The sequence below is a fragment of the Chrysemys picta genome, chromosome 2 (assembly GCF_011386835.1).
Source record: "Chrysemys picta bellii isolate R12L10 chromosome 2, ASM1138683v2, whole genome shotgun sequence".
NCBI classification, from domain to species: Eukaryota; Metazoa; Chordata; order Testudines; family Emydidae; genus Chrysemys; species Chrysemys picta.
Genome location: NC_088792.1, coordinates 239059033 through 239077926, shown reverse-complemented (window position 1 = coordinate 239077926; position 18894 = coordinate 239059033). Strand labels below are relative to the sequence as shown.

At 38.7% G+C, this 18894-nt stretch overlaps 1 protein-coding gene across 1 annotated transcript in view; it reads left to right on the top strand.

Moving 5' to 3' along the window:
• Window positions 1–17978, top strand: part of TPD52 (tumor protein D52) — a 203056-nt gene extending 185078 nt beyond the window's left edge. The window contains exon 7 of the mRNA XM_042844739.2: window positions 17676–17978. Coding sequence (XP_042700673.1) covers window positions 17676–17829 — 154 coding nt within the window. The 3' untranslated portion in view covers window positions 17830–17978. The remainder of the gene's footprint in view (window positions 1–17675) is intronic.
• Window positions 17979–18894: the final 916 nt, after the last annotated feature.

Sequence of the window (18894 nt, the reverse complement as noted above, 5' to 3'; positions counted from 1 at the left end):
CAGACGGCTGGATAATCCTCGACAATGCCTCCGTAACGTCTCGGATACGGGCCCCCGGCAGGCAGCATACCTCCCGAGATGAAATGTCAGGGCGACAGATGGGTGCCTTCGTCCCCCTCAGCAGAGAGTCTCCGACCACCACTACCCTACGTTTCCTATTCGCAGTGGTGGCAGCAGACTCTCCAGCCTTAGGGGTACGAGGCTTCTCCTCCTTTACTGTAGGGAGTGATTCCTTCTTTCCTGTATCAAGAAGAGCATAACGGTTACCTATAACCACGGCAGGAGGGTTCGGAGCAAGGGTGGAGCACTGCCTGCTGCCAGAAGTAACCAGCTGCCAGTGTCCACCCTGAGCCATCTCCTCCTCCACCAGTGGTGTATCAGCAGTCCTGTGTACTGGGACAGCTACCTCAGCTGTCTCCACATGGACACTGTCGAGGAATTGCTCGTGGATACGGATGCTCCTCAACCTAGCCACCTCCTCCTGTAGCTCTCCCACCTGCTGCCTGAGAGATTCCACCAGCAGGCACCTCTCACATTGGATGGTCCCCCCAGCCTGGATATCAGTAAGTGGAAATTGCAAGTTACAGTCTTTGCAAAACCACACCAGGATCTGGGTAGAGGCATCCATGCTTAGGCACTCTGTCTGGCTACAGGCACAGGTGGAGGAGACAGCAGCAGTGCTGGCACAGGTGTTGCGGGTCTTCCTAACCATCGTAAGCCTCCCTCTGTCAAACTCCCGTCTGCAGCCCCCTGTCAGCTGAAAGGGTTGTTTAAGCAAAAAGTTATGAATGTAGTTGCTTTATAGGTATTAAGGGGAGTCAAGAGAAAACAGATGGAACTGGCAAGGGACCCTCGCCCCCTTCCTGCTCCCCTTCCAAACTCCCTTGCAAAACTCCCTGTTAGCAGCCCCTGTTTGCAAAGCTCCCTGGTCGCTTGTGCGCTGCTTTATAAAGCCCTGGCCTGTATGAATGCCCCGCCCACTGATGAAGGCTCCAAGGGGAATCTGCCCAAATTTGGCCAAGTTATAAACCTCTGAAAAATTGCAGTGCAACAACTAAAATCTTCAAAGATTCCATCTTCACTGAACCATCCTCAAGCCTCTCACAGCTCCATGTGCTGATTGGACTACACATGCATCATCCAGCCTGTGGCTGTGGGGGCTCAGAAGGACTTTCCCAGTAACGGCCATTCCCACCTGCTCCAGATAGGGCATCGGAACTGCGAGGAGGGAGCCCATCTCTTGTGCTCTCAGTAACCCACCCTCTGCCTATTGGAACACAAACAGCGTGGAGGAGGAAACAATCTGATTCAAATGCAGAGGGAAACCAAAGTTGTACCATGCAGGAGGGAAAAGAGTAGATTCCCTATCCTATTTCTAGTCATCAACAATTTGGGAAAAATAGAGAAGGATTCAATCTGAAACATCTGAATAAATTCCTAAACAAGACTTATCTTCACATTCTCATGTTACCATCTTACTAACAATTCCACTTTGCATATGGATAGCAGATGTTCCCCTTCAACTTCAATCATTGCCATTTGATCTGACAAGTGCTCCCAGTGTCTCTTGCAGGATCATGGTAGTATTAAAATTGGCTGTAAGGAAGAAGAAAATTCAATTTTATCTCTTCCTGGACAATTTTTCTGATCACAGCTCTGTACAACGAAAAAGCAGAAACAAGTACACAGAGGATACTGTTTCTGAAGTACCTTGGATTCATGATAAACAAATGTCATTTGGGAACTCAATCATAGGCTGAGCCAAGGAGAAATGCTATCAAGTACAAGGTTTCATCTCAGAAGAACGTTATCAGAAGATGAAGATGGGCATCAAGAAAACAAGTGGTGGTACAAAACCAAAAACCTATTCTTACTGGAGTCTGTTGGGAATGCTGATCTCATATACAGAAATGCTTCAATGAAGCAGAGTTCATGTGAGACCTATCCAGTCATTCTTATTGTCCCTTCTGCATATCATGCATATTCATTGGTAGTGGTCGAAGTCCCATTGTATAGTCTCTGCTCCCTTAACTAATGGCAAAGAATCAAATTTTTTAAAGGGATCCATCCACTAGTGAACCAGGCCTGATGATCCTTATGTCAGATGCCAGCTTGGGAGGATGCTCTTCCAGGTCCCACTTCAATCCAGAGGATAGGTACCAGAAAGGGGGACAGCACAGCATCCACCAACTGGAACATAATGATTCATTAGGTCTTGGAGCACTATTTCTTCCATGGATTGTTTTCTGATTGTGACAGTTAATGTGTCTGATGGGGTTTCATAAATAAAAGATGAAGACAATTATCAGCCTAACCTAATCCCCAGAGACAAAACCAACTCTTGTCCTGGTGAGAGCAAAGTTTCTTATCTCTGTGCACTGCCCATCAAAGGGAAGATACATACCAGGGTTTAGATGGCAGAAGTTGGATTAAGCAGAATGGAACCTGCCTCTAGAAATATCCTCTTATTTCAAATCAATTTTGTGGGCTGGTAATTGATCTCTTTGGATCCAGAAACAGCAAAAAAGTGCCCCGTGGCTTCTCACTGTGTCTAGACCCAGGAGGTTAGGTGATGAATGACCTCTTGCAAAGCTGTGCAATGTCTTCCCTGTATGCCTTCCCACTTTTTCTACAGCTCCTCAGGGCCATGCAAAAGATAGGACGGAGAGAGCAGCCATGATGCTGTTTATTCCTTTCTGGTTGAAGAGATTATGCCTGTCAACCTCAACCTGATTAATCCAGCACTGGATGTTCAAATGTCTCTACTTCACTGAGGAGGTATGCTATTGCAAAAAAAAAAAAAAAAAATCCTTCATCCATGACCAGACAGGTTCAAAATAGATACTTGGATGAAGTAATTACCACTCTCATGGAACCTAACAAGAAGTCAACCAATAGAACTTATTCTACTGACTAGTACAAAGCCTACGTTTAACAGCGATGTTAAACAAGTGTAACATAGCCTAGAGTTCCTCCAGGAGGAACTTAATGTGGGTATATGAGAGTGTCTAAGCAAAAAGTTCAAAATCTGTGTAGTATATTGCTATAAATAAATTTAAAAAAAGGAAAATGTGTACATTTAATACTTAGGGCAAAAACCTTTATTCTAGTCCCAGAAGGTAATAGAGCACAACCTTGAAACCTCTTTCTGCTGCTTATTGCACTATCCAGAATGAACCTATGCATGAGGAATCGTACTTCCTGTCCATTAAAGTAGACTTCTCAATAGCTGTTCTCTCCAATCAGACAAGTTTTGAAGTTGAGATCTTTTTCCGATGAGACCCAGTATTATTCTTTGAATTCAGACAAGTAGTCCTTACAACTGTTATGTCATGTCATTCATTCTCAAAGTAAACTCAAGAAATATTCTTCCTTCTGTTAAGCATCAAAGTCTAATCCTTGGGAGCACTGATAACCTCCAGTAGAATAGTCATTGTATTGTATTGACATTGTATTGACAGACAGCCACATGACCATCAGTACACAAATTCACCAAAACTTTACATATTGATCATCCATTCTTTATCCATACTAATTTTTGGCAGACATCTTCACAAGGAGATGTGGAGGGATATGTAATATACTTTGTTTTGGAGATCCATATTTAAAAGATGATCCTGGTTCCTACCCTTGAGGCAGACTGCTGTGAAAACTCCATTGCATCTGTGGATCTAAGCACGATGAATAGGAAGATGTAACTGTGTATTTATTTGAAAATTTTCTTTCTTCAAGTAATACTGTCCACAGATGCAACTCACCCAGAGGTAAATGGATCATCTAGAATAGAGATGGAACTGAACATCCAAAGATTTGGTTTTTGTTCATGGAAGAGAATTTCCTATACTCTGCAGTAGGAGGAATTGTAGTGCTTCTTCCTCAAAGTACATTTAACACTGTCTAATTTAGTAAAGTAGAAGTGGAATTATGGCTGTGGAAATTGCCGCATCTGGTGGGATCTTCAGGGGGTGTGGTACTCCCGTGTTGCCAATGACTGACTGGTCTGGTTCTGCCCTCCAAGCCTCAAGCAAGCTGAAGTACCCATTATAATGGATCTGTGGACATTAATACTAAAAGAGAGGAAATTGTCAGATAAGCACAGATAGATTTTCTGAGTCTAAGACATGAGCCTACATTTAAGTTTGGTTGTTAGCCAATATAACATAGTAACTTAGGAATTGCAATATATGATCGGACAAGTGGTCTCTCTAATAGAGTGGTCAATCTCTGAGAATTACCAAAACCAGATGCTTAAAAAAAAAAGGGGGGCGGTGGAAAACACTCTTCAGTGAACAATATCTTGCTGATGGGGGGAAATGTTCAAATTAAAGTTATTTTATAACTTTTTAAAAATCCAGTTTAGCATAACTGGATATTCTCATTCTCTACATAAGTGTATAATCCTTTTGCAATCCTACTAAGCTTTTAGAAATGATAAATTTGCTGGCATTACTGTCTAAATAGTAGCTAAATCCCATATATATATAATACTTATTTTTAAAATATTCTTTCTAAATTAGCTAACATTTTTGTCTTCCAAAAGAGTTTGTCTACTGATTATATTCCTTAAGAACAAAGTAGCTGAATCTCAACTGAAGATCTTGATTTCCTTTACCACAGTCCTTTTGAAATTATGTTTCCTCTCAAGTTAGGTGACAAATTCTACATTCCAGTCTGGGAAGGTGACTGGCATAAATTGTTATATTATGACATAACTATACCTGATACAAGTTCTTTGATGACAGCAGTTACCTTTTTCAGGTTTCATTTGTCAAATCTTATCAGATTGTGCCATGGAGAAAAGGTTATAGCATTCATATTTGATATGATATGAAAAATATCATATATATATATATATATATATATATATATATATATATATATATATATATATATATATATATATATATATATATATATATATATATATAAAATTCCTTTAGTGTGAAAGAAGAGAGGGACTCTTTCAAAAAGTTTAAATAATAGCTTTTTACAACACAAACTCATTCTTCCACACAGTCAACAAAAAATATTTTTCTATTCTGGCAAATGTCACTGTAGCATAGTGTGGGACACTTTGGAAGAAGGGTTTACTTTAAAGTAAAAGCTAGCAGTACCTTTAAGAAGTTTGTAAAAAAATGAATTTCTGTCTAGAATATTTTTTAAAGAGCAAAATCTCAGCTTTAAGAGCCACATGTAGAATTAGGATTTACCTGTAAATGATTTTAAACTTTGAGTGTTTTATTTTTACTTTAGCAGAAAAATATAGCCATTAATTAGTGATATTACCATAATTGTACAACATGATGGACAGTTATTTCACCAATTTGTTAGGATGACTTCTATCATAAAAGGGCTGTAATGAGGCATTGTATTCTTTGGTTTTATCAGCAGACAGTGAAAACCAACACATTTCAACTATCCACCAAAGTTTACCCACCTATTCTAGGAGGAGGGAATCTACACTGTCACTTCTTTTAAAAACAAAAAAAACCCCAAACACCTCAATTGTTAATGGTCTAACAGCCAGCAACATAAGCACACCTAAGAATGACATGGATACAGAAATCTGAGTCATCTGGAATGAAGACACCACTTGATCAGTACATTTAAGTTTTGGGCACATCCATAAGTATAAAGAAGGTAACCCTTTAATCCCCAAATGTTGCAGTCCTTATCAGAGTAGACATTATTAAAAGTAACGTCAGTAGACATTATTAAAATTCACACCTGTTTAGACCATGTAGTGACAATTTTACTGTATAATGTACAATAGGATATATGGATTTTCATGTCACAGAATGTCCTTTTACGCTTCTGGATCTAATTACACCCCCAAATTTTTATCTAAGAATTTCAAGATAAATTTGTCTTTTAGAAGTTGTTAAATAAAATAGTTCTTGGGACCAAATCCTACCTCAGGCACATACAACTCCTGTTGATTTCAGTGGTGATTGTATACTTTCTGCATATATTGTAGTTAGAAAATACAGCGCATAGTGTAATGAATATGGGCAGTAGGGTAAAGGTTACATATAGGCTTGATGCATTCTACTAAATATTTCACAGAATGTAAGATAGGCGAATAGTTTTTGCGATGCTTAACATTATCCTGAAAAGCATGTCCTTCTCCACTTATGAAAGGAGGGTTTTTTTATACCTGTATGGTGACATATGGAGCAAAAAATATCCTGGACACTTATTAAACAAATAGCATGAAACTAAACACTCAGCAACAAAATATAGAAAGATCTTTGCTTTTTAGCACATGGAAAGATGAGAACAAAGAAATGGAGAGGAAAGCAAGTCTAGATAAAGTGGCCATGGGTGGACAAGTCACAAGAAAAAAAAATTACAATTTCTTACAGAATGGAGTAAATCTAACTTTGGCCACCAGCAACCTTGGAGCATTTTTGTGCCATACTTAACGATTGCAGAGAAAACAGGGATGCCTTATAAATCCCATTTTGAGTATACATTCTTCTTCTGATTGACTGACTGCTGCAATAATGATTCATAGAGTTTAAGGGAAGAAGGGACCTAATAGATCATCTAGATTGACCTCATGTATATCACAAGCCATTAAATTTCACAGTTACCCCTGTGTTGAGCCCAATAACTACATTTGACTAAAGCATCTCTTTGAGAAAGACATCAAGAGATGGAAAATCCACCACTTCCCTTTTGTAGTTTGCTCCAGTGGGCCTCACTATAATTTATTTACCAACTTTGCTGATCTTTGTGTCCTCTACAAATTATAGCAGCAATGATTTTATATTTATTTCTAGATCATTGGTGAAAATGTTGGACAGCATAAGGCTTAGTACCACACACTGTGGAACACCACTAGAAACATTCCCATTTGTTGATGGTTCCCCATTAATGACTACTTTTTGAGATCTGTCAGTTAGCCAGTTCTTAGTCCCTTTAACATGTGCTTTATTGATATTATAAACTGCTAATTTTTTTATCTGAATGTTGTGTGGTACTAAATCAAATGCCTTACAGAAGTCTAAGTACATTACATCTAGGAGGTTACGTCTATCATCCAAACTTGTAATCTCATCAAATAATAAAATGAGGTTTGTTTGACAAGGCCTATTTTCCATAAAACCATGTTTTGTGGCATTAATTATATTCCTGTCTTTTAATTCTTTATTAATTGAATCCCGTATCCGTTTTTTTCCATTCTTTTGCCTGTGATTGATGTCAAGCTAAGCAGCTTATAGTTATCCTTGTTCATCCTGCTTGCCCTTTTTGAATATTGGCACAATATTAGCCCCCTCTTAATCTTCTGGAATTTCCTCAGTATAGCAAGATTTATTAAAAATTAACATTAGTGGGCCAAGGACTTTTCAGCCAGCTCTTTTAGGACCATTCGGTGCAAGTTATCCAGGCCTGTTGATTAAAAATGTTTATCCCTAGTGGATTTTGTCTAACATCTCTTTGATTACTAATGACCTGGAAAGTACTTCAACATCCTCATTTGATGCAAGTACATTATGATCCTGGATCCAGTCTTCTGCTGGGTGCAGCAGAGGTGGGGGAACTGCAAAGGAGTAGATTGCAGGTTTCAAATCCTGGAGGCCTGTTCAACTCTGAGTGTAGTTTAGAGTTGCTCAAAACTATGCTCTGGCTGCAGTGACTCTTGAGGCGGTTGCTTGCTAGTCAGGGATTGATGAAGAGCAGTGTGCTCTGACCAGGCTCCATTCCCCTGGACCCGCCCACAACCAGTCACCTATGCCAGCCTGTATAAGCCTTGGACAACAGAGGAATATCCCCACCTGTTTGGTTTTTTAAGCCAGCTCTACTGTGGCAGATATAACAGTATCCTGGACAAACCCCTCACTGAATTGAGTGAAACCTTATTGAACCTTATTAATACCTTTGGGGTCCATTGTATTAAAAATGCAATTTTTGTGGTGTTGTGAGATTGTATGTAATTTCTCTAGGAGGAGTCGGTTTGCTAATGTAATTTCTCTGGTTATCAGCCTTTTGAAGCCACTCCCAGAGAGGTTTGCATATACTAGTTCAAAGGAGATTCTCCAGGGGGTAACAGACAAAGAGAGGATTTTGGATATACACCTCTACCCTGATATAACGCGACCCAATATAACACGAATTCGGATATAATGTGGTAAAGCAGCGCTCCGTGGGGGGCGGGTCTGCACGCTCTGGCGGATCAAAGCAAGTTCGATATAACGTGGTTTCACCTATAACGCGGTAAGATTTTTTGGCTCCTGACAACAGCGTTATATCGGGGTAGACGTGTATAGCCTGGTTTTAAACCGGCTCGGGGGCTTCTTCCTGATCTAACAAATGGACAGGACCCCAGGTCTTCAGAGGGCTCCAATCCTTAGGGAAGCGTTGGAAGGACTTGGCCTAAAGAGACCATATAAGACTGTGTTAGTTGTGCACTGATACTGTTATGAACGTGTGACCACAAAATGACCCCTTTGAAGGATATGGAGGACTCACCTGCCAGAACCCATGTTGGAGACAATTGGTGGGTTTATTAGCATGCGTGTAGGTTCTTTTATTGTTTTAATGTTTTCTCTGTAGTGGTTTTATCTTAAAAATAAAATAATCTTGCATTGGAAGTGCCATGTGGTAAATTATAACGTTGGCAATTGCTCTATTATTAGTCTCTGAAGAGAAAGCAAGCAGAACTGTTTAGGCAGACTCTCTTTTGGTGGGAGCAACATATGGAAGGCAGGGAACTGTACAACCTGGATATACCCTGTATACCTGGTCAGAAGGGAGTGAGAAGTGTTTACACTCAAGAGGTGACAGGAGCCAGAAGTGTGAGTGTCCACGCCCTTGCTGTACCAGGGAGGGGAATAGAGATGTGCCCTGAACTGTGACATATGACACTGACCCCCTCCCCCCTCGCTAGAGCAAATGAGCAGTAGCAGGGCTCAGGACAGAGCTCTGAACATTTTATAATTCCAGAATAAACTCCTGACAATGAAATACAAATATTTTTTATTCCTAACTTTACTAAATCAGAAGTTTTGTTACGAATAACCGTATTTTAGTAAGGAACTACAAGCATAGCACATAGCACAGGGGGAGTTCAGATTGCTGTTGGTGTACTTAAACAGTGGTGATAATATCAAAGAAAAAAATTCGGCGCCAAATTGACTGTAAAAATCTCATAAAAGACCATTCATTTTTGTTGTATTTTTTTTAAGTTAACAAATATGAAGTCTTCCATTTTAAAGTTGGAAATGGTGAGAAAGCGTAGAAAATCTTCAACTACACCGTATTAAGGCATTGGAATAAACACACTATTCCTTAATAGTTTCAAAAGATGCATTTTGAAAGTCTGAAGATGCATTGTTGCAGTAATACAGCTAATTTGCCTAGCAAAATCAGAATTTCTCACAGCATTCTGTATAGATACTGGATACTGCGGTTCAGTCCTAGCCTTGACTTCAGTGTGCTTTGCATTATTTAATATATTTATATCAAAGAACTAGCCAGAGAAATTCCCTCTATTTAAATCTATGAGAACCATCACTAGAATGCATTGGCAGATGTTAAAAAATGTCTGTGGAAAGAATGTCAAAAACCTCTCCAAAGGAAAGTCTTTAAATCATGCCCTTAATACAGAAACACAAAACCAGATTTAATTGCCCTTTTCCTATCCAGATGAGACAGGCAGGCTCTTTTGGTTCAACATATGGTATGAAAGAGTGCATAGTGGAAGAGAACAGGCATATCAAGGTCTGGGATTGAATCTGTTTAGCTTTAGACTTCATAAAGATCACTCCAAAGAAAGCACTTGAAGTTAAAAAAAACAACAACAAAAAACAAAGAAAACCCCAGACAGAACAGAGTATTTTCATTTTGAATATGCTTATTTGAGATGTCCTAGTTGCCTTTCAGGGTAGCAATGTTACATGTTTATGAAGTGGAACAGAGGATTTCTGAGGAGCCTTTGTGTATGAATGCATTTTTTAAATCAGTTTATAAAAGGATGGAGAAAATTAAGACAGCATGTAAAGTGCCCCCACTTCTGCAGTTGTCATTGATTTTATAATCTTTCTAGGAATAAAAGCCCTTTCACTTTAACTTAAAATAATAATTGTTATATGATTTTAATGGCAAAGGCTTCATGATTATGATGCTGGGAAAGTGGCCAGGTAAAATTCTTATATATTGAATGATTGAAAAAAAAATACTGCAGTCATTATGCCATACTTTAGAGTCTGGAGAGAATGTCTGTTGTCATTCTCAAAATAAGGATACTCCTGCTACCCATGAATAGACATGAAATTGCACACTTGCGACACTATTCACTTGGTAGCAAACACTCTAATTAGAGTCACAGAACAGTTTCAGTTGTAGCCCCTGGTTTTTACATGCTCATGGCTTTCTGAATTACTCACTTTGCAGATCTTACATTCTATCCAAAGGTAACGTCTTAAACAAACCAATATTTGAACTTTTTTCCCCAGCTGTATTGTCATGGGTTGTAAACCATCACTACAAGCCCCCTACCTTCCCGTCTTTCTTATGAAAATATTCTTAGGTTTGTTTGCTTTTGTTTTTTAATAGGAGAACATTGAAAATGGCTAAAATTTAAATGTTGAAATTTGGTATCCAGAAGAGTCTTCAATGAGAGATTGTGTTTTTGCTTGGTTTGAAAGAAAAAAATTGGTTTTAACAGACTTAAAGCTCTGGTACAAAAGTGAGAGGCATGATCTGAGAATCAGAATAAAATAGAAGGGTATGATCATTTGGAAAGTAAGTTATATTGCACATATATAGTACTTTCCATTCCTGGTTGCACCAATTTGTGGGCGTATTGTTTTTGAAAACTTACTATATTTTTGTTATTAAATTTATATTACAAAATATTGAAGATATACAGTGTGGGTGAATCAACATTTGTTGTAGAAACTTGGTTTGAATATGAAAAATGGCTTTTCTTTTTGCTCGCCCCTTCAGACTCCTTATCCTGTTTCCACTGCTACCTTCTCCACCCTTCCAAAAGAAATAAAATCAATCACCCCTGTTATCACTACCATAAGAAACTTGCGTCTATTATGATCACACCATTGTGGACAATTACTATCTTCAGGTTTTGAGAAAAGATATTGATATGATTCTTTGAGGCACCTCCAGCCTGAGTCATTTTCTATAGAAAGATGTTTGAGGGATGAGGCACCTTTGTGCCATTGCTAGCTTCCCACTACAAGACAGAAGGAAACCTATGAATAGTTGCCAGAATAGTTTGTCAAGGAACAGTAATCTAGAGATCCAGTTCAGTAGCTGACTGGTGGTTCACCAGGAATTTATGGCAGCCCCAGCACCTGCACTGGCAGCTCACAGAGTCCTGCCTCCAAAACTGGGAATTGGTCTGGAGTCCTCCATCCAAAACTGAGGACTCCAGACCAATTCCAAAATTGAGGTTTTCATGGGTCCAAAAGGACAAATGTTGGTGGCTGTGGAGGGGAACGTGACCTTTAGTAAAAAATCATTGACAATCTTTGAGTTTCAGCTCTCAATTTATATTTTCAAAGATGTCTTTACAAGAAAAAGGGCTGGAAACTTTTTCAAAAGAAATCAGTGATTAGTCTCAGTGTGTCTAGGTCCTTAGAATGAGGATGAAGGATATGCTGTAGCCAGAGGAACCCCAAAGGCCAGCTCTGGTTTGAAAGCTATGCTATTAGGTCAGAGGGAAGGGGAACTTTTTCTGGGTAGGAGAGCAAGAGTTATGTTGTGCAAGAAATAGGACCGAAGCATCAAAGGGATCTAAATAAATTATTCCAGAGGCTGCCTTAACTCACAAACTAATTTTCATCTACCTGATATTGCCCTTCTGATTACTGTTTTGGAAGTAAATTATAAAAAAGTTGAGTCACTCCTTTTCCTTAGAATTTACTTCCAAATTACATTTTTTTCCCTTTTTTGAGTTTTCTAAAAGTTTTGCAGAGGAATTCTATACCACTGCTTCCACTCCAGACCAAAATGTCCTTCAAATTGTTTACTTCAAAGTGGGTTCAGTATTCTCACTTGACAATGGAAAGTTGACAAACGTTGGAATGCTTTACAAACACATATAGCACTTGCGGAGGTCCTGTCTCTTCTACCCACAAATTGTCCTGATATGGAATGCTCTTGAATACAGCTGTTGACATCATTTTAAAAGAGAGCAAACCCTTTAAAAAAAGAGAGAAAGAAAGCTGGACAATTCCTTTCCTTTTCCATTGGTATTTTGTGCTTTTTTGGACAGTTCTCCTGTTTTGAACATAACAAAATGCCTGCTTTGTCACTGGATTCTACTTAAAGCTTCTACCTTAAACACAGGATAACCTCGGTTGTTTTAGGGATTAATACTTTGGTGCCTTGGATAGAATGATGGGTTTTATGTATGATTACCATGCCTGCAGCAACCTATCATTTGCCCATGTTTCTAAACTTGTCTGATGGGAAACCACTGCAAGTAGTATTCATGTTTCCGCTTTCTCTACAGCCTCCATTGATCTTTTATCCTAAAGTTTTCTGGCTGTAGGGAAAATCTGTCACAAAGGCAAATGTTTATACCCACACAAATTGACAGTTGTGTCAGCTGCTTCAAGGTGGTGTTCTTCAGGATACTTTTGTAAGCAGGTGTGCTGTGACTACGGAAAACTTTCTTTAATAATTGGATTATGTGTGATTAACGTATCTGGAACTTAAATTCAAATTATTGAAGCAGCAGTTAAGGTTTGTGCTGCTTTCACCATGGTACAATTACTTGGCTTTTTCATTACAAATATGTGTTAAAGGCATGTCTGGGAACTTGGGCAATGTTCATTACAAACCTTACCATGAGCAAATAGGCTTGTTTATAATTCTACAATGGGAGATTAAAGCATTCTTGTGGAACATTATGATAAATTGAATTTACTTCACAGTTGAGATGCATAGCACAGGGATAGCCTGCATTTGTAAGACTCACTTTTTTATAGTAATATATATATTTTGGTCAGACTATCTGTCTAATCTGTGCATTTGTAAAACACCCATCACTATAGTATCTGGATGCCAAAGGATTATGGTGGTAATCAAACAAAAAGGAGTTTTTTCAGTATAAAATTAATACCTTTAGACCTGGAGGCTAATATGTAACTTTTAAAATTCTCTCCATTCTGGAGATCTAGTGGCTTGATCCTGCAAAACCTTCCTCAGTTTAATAGTCCTGTTGAAGATCTATACATGTGAGTACAGAGTTTGCAGGGTAGCGCTCTAGTTAGGTCATTGCTGGGCAGGTTAATTTACTGGTGTGTTTATATGTATATAGGTACTGGTAGGGCATGACAATTTACCTGACACCTCCTAGCCTAAGGACTACATTTTATTATCCAGGGCAAAAATCTGTCCCTCCTCTTTTTTCAGAAGACTGGAAGAGTTGTGTGCTGTTTACTTTGTACTTAACATATCACTCAACATTTCTATTTTTTAAAAAATTTTAATTCTAACTTATTAGGTCTCTCTTGCTTTTGCTATACCTACTCTTCCTTCCTGGCTTCACTCTATATTTTCTTTTATTTCTATCCTATTGTAGATGATGATATCCTGTTTTCTTACACTATTTTGAGTGAGTTACCTGTTGTCAGTCTTTCTCTTCCTCTCCATTCCCTATTTATCCCTTTCCTTTTCATACACTCTATTCTCCACCTCCTCCTCCTGTCTGTTTTCTCTGATCCACATCTTCTTCCAAAATCTCTCTCCCTCTCAACAACTAACTTATTTTTTAACTTATTCCATTCATATGTCCTCTTTCATATACCTCATCTGCTCACCCACTCAGGCCCCTTTACATAAGGGATGAAAATTTTACCAGCCAAAGTAAGGGCTAAAGTAAGATGAGAAGTCCAACTGTCCAAGAGCAACACCCTGGTGAGATACCAAGACCCACCCTTCTTCTGTGCTGCTAATAAAGAGGGCAGCTCTTGGGTTCATATTGGAGAATTGGCCCTGGATATTTCTAAAAGGCTCCATCTTTTGTAGCCTCTGGCTGCTGGAAGGCGCTAGGAGCAGTCTCTCTATATCAGGGGTGGCCAACCTGAGCTTGAGAAGGAACCAGAATTTACCAATGTACATTGCTAAAGAGCCACAGTAATACGTCAGCAACCCCCGTCTGTGAGAGGCATCTTTTGTTATCCTAAGCCTAAACCAGCTTCTTTTTTTGTGTGTCCTCATCACCAGTAAATAGGTTCAGGTTTTGGTACAGTTTCTGTAACTTTGTTTTGCCCATTTTTATACCTTTGAAATTTTGTGCTTTATCCAAAGTTCATGAAAACAGCAATTCTACTGTGAAACTGCAAGATTTTGCCTGTTTTCACAGTGAAACCAATTTGGCTTTAGAACAGTCCAGTTTAAGAGCTAAAAACCCATTTTTTGGAAATCCGTTTCAAATTTACAACCAAATGCAAACATGCCCTGTTCCCCAGCATTTTGAATTTCACAGTGACTATTTCACACACCACTACGACTGTTAAGTGAATTTTACTTCACCTAAGTCCTTGAGAGGTTTCAAGATCTGCACTTTACCCTTTAAGAAATGTATTATTTTTCTCATGTTTTAGGAAAGTCAAAATACTTTAATTTTCTCTTTTTAAAAAAAGAGTGTATAAAAATCCTGACTGATTGCATTGATTGCTACTGTTACTGGCAAATGTGATCAGGGCAAGTTCTTGGAAAATCACTCAAGAAGCTGCTTACTGTACTTACTTCTTTAGAATCATACTATCAATTATTTTTCCTTTACTACTCTGGGGGGAAAAGCATAACCCAACCCCTGAGCCGCAAAGGATTTACTAAGAGGCCCAGGAGTAAACTGTAAACTAGGATCTTCGCATATCAAAATAAATACGTACGGGCCCAGAACAACTTTGTTTTAAGATCACATTTGTTTTCCAGCACAGTCTTTCTGTAGTCTTGGATGACTCATTAAAGAGAGATCGATTCCATTACCATTTTGCTAAGAGATTCCCACTGTTTTGCACAGTGCTAGTAGTTAGCTGTTAGACAGTAAGTGCTGACTTCCTGGGTTGAAAGGCAAAAACAATGAGCTTGTCAAGAGAGCATATACATTAGACAGTCTGACTTGCCTATTTCACCTTCTCCAGTTGGCCACTGTTGCTAAAGTTGATCTCATTTGATAAGTGTTCAGTTTTTCATGCATTAAAAGTAAGAATTGCTTATCGCTGAAATTTTCAAAAATACATAGTGCTCTTACATAGTGCTTTTCATCAGTAGTTCGCAAATTACTTTACAAAGAAGGTCAGTATCATTAGCAAAGTGTTCACTAATTTTGGGTGTCCAATTTGAGTCACCTAGGGCCTGCTTTTACCAAGTGTTGAGCAGCTCCCATTGACTTTTTAAAAAAGTAAAACAATAAAACACAAGTGTCTCTCTTCCTCTAGGCAGAATGTTCCATTATAATAGGTGTGGGGGGTTGTTTTTTTAAATAATTTAACAAAAAATTGCAAATGATACTAACTCTGTGGAGGATAGAATCAAACAAAAAGCTTCCTTCCTTGCTAAGGCTTGGAAGTGAAGATATAAGCCATAGTTAAGGCAAAGATTTTGTCACGGCTATTTTTAGTAAAAGTCTTGGACAGGTCATGGGCAATAAACAAAAATTCACGGAAGCTGTGACCTGTCTGTGACGTTTGCTCCTGCAGCTCCATGTTTTCCCCCACCACTGTGGTGGCTGGTAGCTGCGAGCTGCAGGGTGACCATATTTCCCAAAGAGAAAATGGGACACCCCAGCCGCTTGCCTGAGGCGTCGTTCCCCCCAACCTGTGCAAGGCTGTCACCTGTCATTGGAACCCTGAGGAGGGCCCCCTCAGGAGTCTGTCATATGTGGCTGGAGCTTTGCAGGGGGCCGCCTGTTGCTGGAACCCTGCCAGGACCCCACTGGCTGTCAGCTTCAGAGTCCTGCAGCCCCTGGGGCTGAAGCAGAGAATGTCACCAAGGTCTCTGGAAGTCACTGATTCCATGACTTCCATGACCTCCGTGACATAAATGTAGCCTTAGCCATCGTTAAATAAATGCTAAGTCGCTTGAATAGCCAGTGTCACGTATTTTTTGAACAGAGAGTAGCAATGTCACCAATGACCTAGTGATGTGTTATCTTCCCCTTTAATGATGTATAAGTCTTGCTGATAATGGTGTACATGATACCACAGATACAGTAAAACATTTTGGTAGAAGAACAAAATAGTTCACAATAGTAACTCCATTCTAGCATAAGACCCAGTCTCTCACTGGGGTCTAGCATGGATTGCTGCACCTGGGCAGAGTTCACTGAAGTTAATTGGATTCTGCATAGGTACAGATCAGGCCCTTATTATTGATTATCATTCATTGTACTTGACCCACAAAGGAAATGATGGACAGAATAGCGGTCTTTATTTTGTCCACCAATTAGGCCTACTTTCTGACATACCAATTTTCGTTTTCTAATTTCCACACTTTCCTTGTTTACCAAAAATAATCCTTAAATTGTCCTTAAATTATATCAGTAGGAATTTTTTGTTTAGACTAATTTAGTTTGTCTTCCTTTGATACCTTGTCCCATTAACATTTTTTGTTCTAAGTTATGACATCTTATGAACTTATTCACTTTTTATAAAGACGAGGTGGGTGAGGCAATATCTTTTATTGGACCGAATTTTGGTAAATTTGTAGGCCCAGTTATCAGAACAACCTTCACACATGATTAAGCTCATGTACGTAAGTATTTAGCAGGATTGGGCCCTAAAACAAGGAGAAGGAGAATTTACTAGCTTTCCCCTCTTTCCCCCAAATCACACTGCCTCTAATTCACATCTATTGTTTTAAACATGTAGTTCAATAAAAGTAAAACATATTTATTTAAAAAATGCCTATTCTTTAGCAAAATCACCTGTGTTCATTCCTTATCTGTAGCAAGGTACTTTAAATAGCGTGTGTGTGTGTGTGTGATTACAATGTAATAAGAAAGTTACCACAAATGTTCGTGTATTAGTTTCCATACAAATTCCCTTTAATCATTTTTTGAAATTAGGGACAAAGGTACTAATCCAAAAACCCACTGAAATCATTGTAAGTCTTTCTCTTGACTTCACTGGGTTTTGCATCAGGCTCTCAAGTGCCTTGCAAAATTTTAATTTTAAAAATGAATTTGTTTGAGTAGTTTGTTGGAAAGGTTTTTAAAAAATAAAACAATCAAACTTTTTTCTTGCAACTTTGTTACTTATAAAATACAGTAAACTGTAAACTAATATTGGTGAGTGCAGCGCTGTAATGCTGCTAACTTCATAAAGAATGAGGTGAATCATTACCTTGAAAAAGCCATTATCAACTCCCTTATCTTTTGCCAAAGAAACTAGTATCGATTTGGAATTTAAACTAGTAATATACTACTTTGCACTTCTGTCTTCCATCCAAGGATCTCAAAGTGCACTTGCAAATATGTAGGTAAATATTATCAGTGTCATTTGACAGACAATAAAGTGAGACACGGAAGGGCTGAGTGATTTGTTCAAGATTACAAAGGCAATCCTGTGAAAGAGCTGGGAATGGAGGCTGGGGTGCGTTAGTGCCAGAGATTCTAGAATATGTTCCATCCTAGAAGACATAAGCATGTCTAGTGCTTAACAGAACTTATTTTGTTTGTTTTGTTTTTCCCCCAGAAAATATCAAAAAGGATCCAGAGTGCGTCTGAGACTGGTGGACCTGGAACTCACATCTAGATTCTTGGGAGCAAAAACAGATACAACTTTACTGGAGGCTGATGCAGTGCTGCTAGGGCTCCTGGAAAGCAGAGAAATAAGGCAAAAGGAGTAAAGTTATGTAAATAAATCAATCAATAAAGTGTAGATGCTTAACATTTTATTTGTCCAACTTGCTTGTTCTGAGAAAGAAAATGTTAGGATTCTTCCCTCACGGTTGTGTAAATTGTAAGGTAAATTAAATAAAAGGCAACAATCACAGTATGTTTAGTCTTTAGTTATCTTTTACCTTCTCATCTCTCGGCTTAAAATTAAACATTCTCACTTCATACTAAATTCAGTGGTAAGAAGTTAACTGAGCTTCTTTAAATAATTTGGTAACCATACTATGTCTGACCTTTGTGTATTCTTGCCTGGAGCAGAACAGACATTCCAGAGTCTGTACTCCAATCCCAGAGGAAAAATGATCTAAAGTGCTATACTTTGCCAGCAGAATTCTGTGGCAGAAGTGCATTGTTCCTTCCAGTAAAGGTGCTTAATTTAGAAATAGATGTATGGTTCCTGGATCAAAGGTCAGAAAGCAGAGCTCATACTACAAATAATGGTCTTAATCTCTGTCATTGTGGGGTTCTCATTTGTATGATGATATGGCCCTTGCTGTTGCCCAGGTCATAATGGAGCATTGAGTGACTTGAACTTATTTGTTGCTTTGATTTGAGCTCTCATCTCAAATACATGTTGGTAATCACTGATTTTTTTAATGGTGACCAGTCTAAATGCAAAAACCTATTTTAATGTAGTGTTATGCCTCTGACTTTATAAACAAACTTAGAAAGAGCATGACAGTGTGTGTTTTAATGTGCAGTCTAGAGATTTCTCACACACTGCACATTTTGAGACGCTCCATTGCAGTGTTCCAAGTGTCTTTGGCATATTTGAAATTGGAGTATCTTTCTGCTGGGCTCTGGTGCCTCCAGGTTTTAATTTTATGTATTCAGTGGAGCTCAGAGTAGGTGAAATGTGCCCTTTTATAGCCATGGGGCCCAGAAGAGAGGCCACCAAATATGCAGGTTGTCCATAGAGCATCTTTAAAATGAATTAAGTGAGGAGAATTGTTAAGGTGGATATGACTTGCCAGGCTGCAGGGACAACCCAGGGAATCAAGAGCTGCATGTAGAAA